We start from the raw sequence: 10,440 nt of genomic DNA on the forward strand, positions 1-10,440 counted from the left end.
ATCGTGTAGAAATTGCAAGCTGGATGCTAAGCAGATCATTTGCTTGTAAAGGCCTGTTGATTAAGAGGACATAGGACTGAAAGACATTTTTCAGCAACCAAAGAGCAAATTCTATCATAAGCTCAATTTCCACAACTCATTGTTAAAAATGGAAGCACAGTATCTATGCGGTGCTTGTGCTGCACGTGTTCTTTCCTTTTAATCCCACACTAATTGCTTAGCGGTAATATTTCTTTTAATTTCTTCCCTCCATCTTCCATTTTCATGTCTGGCTTTTATACTTTGTTTTAGTTTCCTTTCCAAAGGCTAACTAGCATGATTTTTGAATTTTCTTGTTTCATCACTAGGTTTTAGGACTTTTGTTTGGAAGCTGAGTATTCCAAACAGGATAACCTGCCCTCGTCTCTTTAGCAACCTGTAGTCTCCTTGTAGCTTCTCTCCTTGCTCCTGGTGTCCTCTCTGAAATGGTTACTCATTCAGTTAGTTCTTCGGTCTTTTTCTATACTTTTTTTGACTTTGCTTAAGATGCAAATCTTGCAGTTAAAAAAAAACAAAAGAAAATTGAGATCCGAAGGGTCAGTGTTTTTGAGAGCTCTTGAATGTGTGAGATACAAAAGCAATAATTTGTACCATTGCCTTCCTTCAGTGACTCTGCCAACTTATCATCAGTCAGTGTAGGAGTCAAGGTCCCGAATCTCGATGTGCCTGACTATCTTCTTTATAGCAAAAACTGAGTCTGAGCCAACTGCAGGTTTTCTTGTGAGGGAGGAATTGTAGGACATTCTGCACCTCTCCCAAAATCTTTTGGACTTCACTTGCGAGCAGTGACTCCTAGCCAAGCAGCATCCTCACATGTCAGCATTGTTGTGGCAAGATGAATCAGAATAATCTAAACCTGAATTCAGACCAGGTTTTTAAAGCTCTCTTTATAAATATTATCTCTTTACAAATTTTGTTAATATTCCAAATTTATCCATGCATACCAGGCAGTTATATTTTCCATATACTATTCCATTCATAAATACTCTGTTTTCAAAACAGAATAGCCAATGCTAATTTTATAATGGAGAATAGTAAATAACACGGCAGTCTGTCTTTTAGACTTGCTAACTAGCTCCACCTTCTGGGAATTGGGCATCCTTATGAACTGTGAGCAAGAGCTTTCAGTATAAGCAGGAGTCAAATGGTTGTTATGGATAATTTAATTACATTTGGGTATAGTTTTATCTTGTTTCCTGTTGGCAAGTACAATTCCATTCTATAATAAACACATTTTATAATAAAATAATTTCTTTTCCTGTAGCCATTAGGGTATGGTTTGCTACAAACTTCTTGTTTGATTTTTATTTTTGGAAAACTGCTATTTTAAGCATAACTAAACAGAATTATAATGACAATAGGCTTTCTATAAAGCAAAATATCTATATAAGTAAAGCTTTCTACAGAGTAATGTCATGGCATTGTATTGTTTGGGACATTAAATATTCATTTTTTTATACATTTAACATGACTGCCTGTTAATAATGGGAAAAATAGTCTTGAGAATTCCAAAATTTGAATCCTTTGTTAACTATCCCCAACTATCACTGACAAAAATTACTAATGTTAGTAATATTATCAAATATGTCCCATTTTTACCTTTGTACAGTAAGATATTCCAAACACAGTCTTACACAAAATTCTTACAAGAAAATGATTTTGAAGCTACCAAAAGATATGTGCAAAATAATTGGGAAAATTGTAATGGAAAGTATTTATCAGTTGTTTACTGCCAACCTGGAAGCTGTATGAAATAGAATCCACTTATGTTTGTTCTGGGTCCTGTATTATTGAATATTTTCATTAATGATTTGGATGATAAGATACAGATGATGCTTATAAAATCTGCAGATGATGCAAAGCTGGGAGAAGCTTTAGGCACCATGGGAGCAGGATGAGAACTAATCTTGATGAAATGGCATGATAGGATGAAGCTCATAAGGACAAATACAAAGTTAGGTTCTTAAAGTAGCAGAAATACAAGATGAGGAGTGACTGGGTAAACGGCAACTCAGTAGAAAAAGATCTCAGTGTTTTGTGTCTTGTGACCGGTCTGTGACCTGCTCTTTTATGAAAAATGGTAGTCTGTAATACTCTTTAGCCCTATCCAAGTAACCTGAAGTTGTAAAAGCAGGGTCACGAGTGTAGCTAGTTATGGAAATCCATCTTTTTCTCTCTTGCCCTTGTTGCCATCAGTCTACTTGCCAGATCCATGGTTGTGTCTGTGTCCAGATCGCTTTGCCATGAAAATGGAACAGATGTCTGTTGGCTGAACTTTCAGGTCTACTTTGAAGTGACTAATTATGATTGTTTTCATTACTTTCTTAAGCTCAAAAGTAGAATATTGACATCAAACTCTATTCCAATCACATAAGCCCTCTCCACTGGTTTGGTATACATGATGTCTTTTAATCTTATTCTGCTGTAGTTGCTTTCCTTGGCACTTATTGATTGACTTCTTAATACAATTTAAGACTAGAAAGGAGAGTTTATGTTGTCTAGTCTGACTTGCTGTTATGTCACGTCATTAAATTCCAGCTGAACTGAGACTTAACAAGTTTTGTTTGTGTTTTGCTCAAGTGCATCTTCCAAAAAAGTGTTCTGTTCTTAAAGACATTAAGAGATGGAGGATCTGCCACTTCCCTGGGTACTTTATTTCTCTAGTTTCTCATTACTAGAAGTATCTGCCTTATTTCTAAATATGAATGTCTGGCATCAGCTTCCAGCCTTTTGGTTCTTGGTTTGCTTTTATTCACTAGAATAAAGATCCCCTCAATACTTGTTATTTGCTCTTCATGAAGAAGAGAAAACAAGCTGCTGCTCAGTCTTTTTGATAAGCTTAATGAGATCAAACTCTAAATCTTGGTAGCTCATTCCTGCACACCCTCCCTTTTTTGAGAAGTCTTTTTAAAATGTGTACACCAGGCCTTGGCATGCAGCTTATCCATACTCTTTTAGTCAGCGTCATATATAACATCACCTCTCTTTGCTTTAGCATGAAACTGGAGCACCTTATGTTCTGTTTTGTTCATGATGGCCCTGACTTCCTTTTCATACTTGCTTTTTTCCAGAAATAGTTCTCCAGTCAGTATTTCTTGCACCTAAATATGTRTGACTGTGTTAAAACACATTGTGTTTGACCACAAATTGTTTGCAAAGCAACCCAAATTGCTCTGATTGCTCTGACCTTACTGCTATATCCTCCATTCTACACCTTATTTATTACAGTTTCTCCTAGCTTTCAAAGTTCTCTCTACTCTGCTTGGGTGGGTGCAGTTTTATTTATGTATATATTTTTCCATAGCATAGCCAAAGTAACCTTCCCAACAGGCAGCTGTGTCTTCCTGCCTAAAGAACTTCTTCAGTACTAGTGAGTTTTTCTTGGTCTGACTCAGAATGTTACCTGAAACAATTTGTTATCTCCCACATAATTACAATTTAAATTGAACAGATTTTAATTATCATTGATTCTGAACTACAGTAATTTACAGAAAATATGAGTTAGTGATGGACAGTATTAAGTTGGTTTCACTCCCTACATTTAATTTAGATTCTTCTGGGTGTGTTGATTTATCTTTCTTTTTAAACTATAACAATAAAACTGAGATGAAGGGGGGAGCTTTTTTTATTTGCTATACTTAGAGGGGTAGGCAAAATGATATGCAACTTGAATGAAGGTCTGTTTTTATTAAATCCTGAAAAATTCAAGAATAGACTTATAATCAGACAAGTTTGGATCAGCTATATTCTAGTTTTCATCCATTCCTAGTTATCTTTTTGTTTCATTTTTAATGTCTTAAGGAATCCCATGTTTCAAGTATTTCATTAGTCTATTTTTTATGATATTCCTTACCATACACTTTAACAACAGAGCAAAACATATTGCAAAATAGTTATAAGTCTGTCTGCTCAGAATAACTCAAAAAATGAGTTCAATATCTCTAAATATTTAAAGAGAAGAATATAGAGAGAAGCTAAAAAAGAAAAAGGAATGTGTGACATGAAGATTAGTATTTTTCCAGCCTGTACATTAAACAGATAATATCCTTCCCAGATGGCTGCTTGTTCTTGTGTTTCGCCTTCCAGCACCCAATTCTTCTTAAATATAGGTTCTTCCCCTTCTTCTAACTGCACTTTATTTGCTTGGATAGCAAGGTCATCAGTGCTGGAAAGAACAGGAGATCCTCCTCTCCACTGTATTCATCTTGTGCTAAATGGGTTTTCACATGTCTCCCTCTATGCTTTGTGAACAACACTTCAGTGTGAGTTTTGCGGAGTAGCTAGGTCTGCCTTAGAAAGTCATTGTTTCAGGATATATTTGGATTTAGGCCAAGGATTTAGCCCCAGTTTTGGTGGTAAGCTCCAATCCTTCCTCTAAGCGAATCTTCAGTGGTGTTTGCTGTGCTGCAGCAGTTGGAGTAGAGCCGTGGTGTCGGGGAGAAGTCTGGGAGGGTCTGCACAGCCACTGCAGCCCCCTTGCCAAGCTGAGAAGGATTTCTACCACAACTTCCCTGTTTTGCAGCGAATGATCTGTCTCGTTCCAGGTGACTGGTATGAAAAGCTTTATCCCCTGGTGATTACGCTGAAGGACTGCATGGGAGAGGTGGTGACCAGGGCGAAGCAGTCAATGACGTTTGTTCTGCTCCAGGAACTCGCATGCGGTTTGCCACAGTGTTTGATGCTGACCCTAAGGAGAGACATCATCTTTAGTCAAGCAGTAGGTTATCTCGTGTCACTTATTTCCTACTGTGGTGGCTGTTCTAGGTTACTGGCATTGCTAAAATGGAGTTCATGCCAGTATTTGTGGGGTTTGGGGGAGGGGGGAGGGGTCAATTTAACACAACTTTTTCATGTATTTGGCATTACATCCACTTAAATATTTTATACTGTGAAAGAGAAATGAATAGTAGATGAAAATCCATAGCAACTGAATCACTGAGTCGCAGAAATAGTCTGGCATGGACCAGAAGAGGTTACCTAATCCCTCCCCTCTGCATAAAGAAGGACCCACATAGCTATTTTTACAGTCTTCCCAGATCCTCTATTCCAGTACTGAACTCTCTTCATCCTTAGGATGTTTTTTTCTGAAGTCCAGCATGAGTATTTCTAGCTGCCATTCAAGCCAGATATTTTTTTCTCCTGTTTGCCTTGGAAGTGAAGAACAGATTATTCCCCTTCAGTTTGTAGCAGTATTTTATGTGCTTGAAGTCTGTTATCACATCTCATCTCAGACTTGTCTTCACTTGGTAAATAACTTAAGTTCTTTCAGTCTTTCTCTATAGATTGTGTTCTGCAGATAGATTGTTTCTAAATGATTGGTCTAATTTCTCCCTGAAGCTGTGTTTGTTTTCCAACATAACTTAAGGCGTTAGGGTGGAACTGCCACGGAGATCCAGTTGCATTAGGTGCTTAACTGCTTTTAAATCCATCAGAAGTCACAGCCTTATTTGTTAGTAGCCTGCCAAGGGAGGTTCTGGTCTCACTTATGCCAGCATAAATCACATATAACCCTATGAAACAAATGAAGCTTCTCTGGTATAAAATAGGGAAATGTTTTACTGCCTTTTATACCACAAAATGCATCAATAACATTTTAATATGAGGTGATGGACATAGTCACTAAATATCTCTGTAGTTTTCTCAAATATCTGAATGTTTCTTGTATCGTGTACAATACAATATTGTGTATAGCAAGCCTTATTTTAACCATAACACATCTGTTAATTTCACACTTTTCTTCATTGTCTTTAAAGCTCGCTGGATTGGTCTGTGGCTTTATAATCAAACTGCACACAGGTTTACATGACCAAGGCTTTTTACAACAGCTTCATACTGTTGGATTGCTTGTGCAATATGAAGGACTCCTTAGTACATATAGTAAGTATTGTTCTTGAACAAAGATCCTTATGCATACAAACAAGAAGTTCGCCCCATAGGTTCTTATTTTAACCTATATTCCACTTCAAGGAACTTGGCTTATTGAATCAACACATACTACCCGTTAGTAGACAGTGGGCTTCCATATAATAGCACAGTTGAAGCCACTGGTATAGTGCTGCATGTCAATTCCACATCAAAAATTACAGTCAAGTATTTTATTTTTCAGTCTTCTTGAGAACACTAACTGCTGATTGTTCCACTGAGTGTGCTGAACTGCATTGCCTTGAACACAGGAGACTAGTTTCATCAATACAGCTAGGGGAACTTTTGTTTTTAATAATTAAAAAAAAAAAAAAGTCTATATTTGTATAGTCATTTAGCCTGACACAGATATCAGTTTTGTAAAGCTAACACAAATACCAGGTTTAAAGAATTACTGGCTCTGTAAACCTTAGCCCTGTCAGCATTTCTGGAAACCGCATGTCAGTGTTGGTGATGTGAAGATAGCTTGAAAACTGTTTAATTCCCAGCTTGTTACAGATGCCATCGTTTGATAGCTATTAAAAAGGATATTGGGAGAGAGCAATTGCAATATGCTTGAAAATGCTTTGAACTAGATGTATTGAAATCCTTCTCCCAAATAGAGACTTTGACCAAAACAGTGGGATTTAGCATTTGTGCAGCGCTTTGCCTTTCCCAGGCAATTGCAGATGCTCACTCTGAGGCAGCTGTCAGAGTCCCCTTTGCAGGGTGCTCATTGTTGTTCTCAAAACCTTTGTTCTCTAACAGCAGGACAGTCTTTAAAAACACTTTCAGAATGGACAAAAATGTTTTCTCTGAGGTTATTCTCTGCCCGTATATAGCAGGTTGATTTTCAGAAATACTTAATGCTCATACTTATCACTTGGGCCACAGAGAATTGTCAGCAGTTTTGAAAATCAGCTTTCATGTAGGCTCCTTCAATGTGGATTTAGGGGTGTGATTTTAGATGCACAGACTGAAAAATATAATCCCTGTATTGCCTTACTATAACCTATTTGGTGACTGATCAGTCTGCTCTGTTAATAACCTCTGTAATCTTTCTGTATAGGTGAAGAAGCAGGTATGCTGGAAGACATGGCTGTGGGGATTTCAGATTTGCAGAAAGTAATGTTTAAAATCATTGAAGCCAAATCAGATGATTTTTTGCCTATTATAACTGGAAGGCGGTAAGAGTTTTCCGTTTCCTGGAGCCCATGGCATGTAGTTTTAACCTGTAGCAAGTGGAGATCCAGATAATGGTTTTCTTGTTGCTAAGTTCCTTTATATGGGAAGTACAATCATTTTACTTTTCATCAGGTTAATGGAGATGTGAATAAGATTGTAGGAACTTGTAAAGGTAATAGTCCTATGGACTCTCTGTTACCTTCCTGATGAGGATCTAAAGGTTGCAACTATTACAGATTAATTGTAAAAGTTTCTCTGAGTTCTGTGCTGAGTTTCTGTTGCATTTTACATATCCAGACACTGAGTCACAGAGAAGAGGCAAGGTCAATATTTATAAAAGTGTCCTCTAACTCAAGGTACTTTGGTTTTGAGGTGTCCAGAACTTACATTTCAGTGTGACAAATGAAATAGCATRTGCAAGAGTTAGGCCTTGATTGTCTGAAGATGGAAATGGAAAAATTAGGATGCCAAAAATTAGTGGTTGCTTTTGAAAAATGAAGCCAATTCATTTGCTGAAGATCATACAGGAAATATGTAGCATCTGAAGTCCTTGCACAGTGACTTACAAATTATGCATTTCACATAAGCAGTGCTGAAGATCAGGACATAAACTGAAATACTTCATTAACTGTGGCCATATTACGGTTAAAAAGATTGTTACACGTGGCRAACGGGCTTTTCGTCTTCATTATTGTTCTAGTCTGAACTTTTAAATGTTCTTTGTGTTGCAGAGATCACATCCCTAATAGTGCCATTATTCTTAAGATGACTGTAAATTGAATTTGGCTAAAAGCAGCAACTTTTAGAAAAGATATGTTTCCTCTGAAGGGGGCATTCACCACTAATTTATTAATTATTCTGGATGATTCACTTTCATCCTATGGGCCTTCTGAGAAGGGATCGAAATAAATAGCAGGAAGGCTAGTATATGATAGGCAACACATTAGGGAATAATTAAGAATAATTATGGTGTGTAGATAAAACAGCAGAAATGCATCCTTTGTAAATCATGCCAGTCAAAAATCTTGAGAAATCCAGCAGCCGCAGTTGCTGGCTCGCTGCCATCACTGTGGTACACTGAACTGCCACGCTGGGAGGTCCTGCTTTTGAAAGAGACTTGAGCTTTAAGCCTCCTCAGGCGTTCTGGATTGATGGAGTAGTCGGTCTTCAGGGAGAAGACTTGCTGCCTATGATTGCTCTACTGTACTCGCTGGCAGGTATTCACTGAATGGAGATGGTAGCAGTCTTTAAAAAAAAAAAAAAAAAAAAAAAATCTGTGAGGCTTGTGTGGAGCCCCATTGCTGTTATGGCTGTGAAGAGAGGGCTCCTATCAGAGAGCATTGGGGGTGAATCACAAAAAGAGAAGGTAGTGGGACAGCTAACTATTTTCTAATTAAAGTTTAAAAATATCACGCAGTTTTCAGACCATTTCAGTTGTTATTTTGGGGGGGTGAATTTTATACAGCAAAATTGGACTTAAATACTGCAGAAGTTAAGGCAGAAAATTAATCTACCAGTTGTTGTTTTGCGGAGTCAGAGCATTCACTTGTAATTGGTTTTCCAGGGAAGTGCTTAAGCCCAAGTTTTTAGTGTCTAAAGCAAGTCAGTCGAAAGAGCATGGCAGTGAGGAGCAGCATGTTAACCTGTCGCTGGCRTGCCTGACCGCTGGCATGCAGACAGAATACAGGTCAGCTCAGGCATTTGGGTTCTTTCATTATAGATGAAGGTTGTTAACACGTATTTATTTTTTTGTAATCCTTGATAGCATTTATTTGATTGTGTACGTGAACTTTGAGGCATTGCAGAGCTTTAATATGTTTTCAACTAAGAGTGTGATTAGGCAAGCCACTTACAGTCACACTGAAGTGATATAAAAAGTTGTCACTTAGCTAGAAGTAAAGCTGGAAAAAGCACTTCACAGCTGAACTGCAGTGACGGTGCGCTCCTCCTGTTACAGAGCAAAGCAAAGGTGCCTGTCAACAGCTTGTTTTGTGTTCATCGCAATGAACCACGAGCATGCAACTTCAGTCGGCTGCAAGGAGCCAGCTCCCTGCTGCAGGGGCCGTAGCCTGCAGCTGCCTGGGGTAGCTGGCAGAAGCATTCGAACAGCACTGCAAGGGTTTGTCTAGGCACATCTTCATGCGTGGTGATAACAAATATTAGAGTATAAGGGAAGTAAAGTCAAAGACAGCAGGAATATTGTTAAGCAGTCATGTTTTAGTGAAACGTTTAGTGATATGTTTAAATATATAATACCTAAATTTTAATAATGAGTCCTGAAATAAATAATGATTTATTATTACTCTCTTAAATATGTCGGGCTTTTCTCCACCCTGTTTTTTTGAGAGATCACTAAATGTTAAAAAATGTGATGATTTGATGAAGTCATCTTCTCATTGGAAAATGTAGCAGCCTAACCATCTATCTCATGCCAAAACCATCTAGTATTGCTACACTGAATCTAGCCATAAAAGAGAAAAACTACATGACAAGAAAATTTATTGTTTTTTTATTTTCTTAAGTAGAAGCATAGGACCTGTAAAGTTCTGGTGAATTAGGGTTAAATTATTTCTCAAAATCTTGGTACTTGTATTTGTTTTTCACCTGACTTCACTATTACTGTTGGACTCTCCTGATAGCTCTTCCTCACAGTAAAATAGTCTTTTTCTGAATGATCAGAAATGGGATGTTGTCATTGTGCAATTGGTTACAGATTTTTAAAAGTTAGGATGATAAAGGGCTGGTGCCACTCAACAGATTATCCCTGAGACTTGAAAAAATGTGTAAAAAGTGGAATGTGCTAGGGGAAGCTCTTAAATGGTACTGATGTTAATTTATCATGCCTAAAGGTTGGCGCTTCTCAGTGTTCTTCCACACATTGGAAGATTTGTAGTGATTTTGGGGTGTGAAATGTAGCAATGCGGTGGTTTGGTGACATTTTTGGTTCAGTGGCACATTCTTTAAATTAGACAAAACCAACATTTCTTCTGAACCTCCTGAAAGCACTCCATCACACCCAAATATTCTGGCAGCACTTGACAGCAACCAGGAGTGCTACCATGTGGGCTGAGAATGAATGTTGCTAAGCAAAGTTCATTTGTAAGGAGTTCTTTTACTGTCGACCTTGCTAACTCTATTTCCTTCCCATGGATGAATTAAATAAAATGCACACCTCATACGCTTACCTGGGGAGCAGAGCTATGTCTTTTTTTTCTTCCCCCCCTTTCCTCTTCCCCCCCTTTCCTCTTCCCCCCCTTTCCTCTTCCCCCCTTTCCTCTTCCCCCCCTTTCCTCTTTCCCCGAACAGGACGTGCCC

General features: G+C 38.0%; 1 protein-coding gene across 1 annotated transcript in view; it reads left to right on the forward strand.

The window, feature by feature from the left end:
• The window catches only part of INPP4B (inositol polyphosphate-4-phosphatase type II B), a 284,394-nt gene that overhangs the window by 231,576 nt on the left and 42,378 nt on the right, over positions 1-10,440 (forward strand). Inside the window, exons 18-20 of the mRNA XM_026089466.1 lie at positions 4,584-4,756; positions 5,793-5,916; positions 7,010-7,127. Coding sequence (XP_025945251.1) covers positions 4,584-4,756; positions 5,793-5,916; positions 7,010-7,127 — 415 coding nt within the window. The remainder of the gene's footprint in view (positions 1-4,583; positions 4,757-5,792; positions 5,917-7,009; positions 7,128-10,440) is intronic.

The sequence above is a fragment of the Apteryx rowi genome, unplaced genomic scaffold, assembly GCF_003343035.1.
Source record: "Apteryx rowi isolate R43461 unplaced genomic scaffold, aptRow1 scaffold_816, whole genome shotgun sequence".
NCBI lineage: Eukaryota > Metazoa > Chordata > Aves > Apterygiformes > Apterygidae > Apteryx > Apteryx rowi.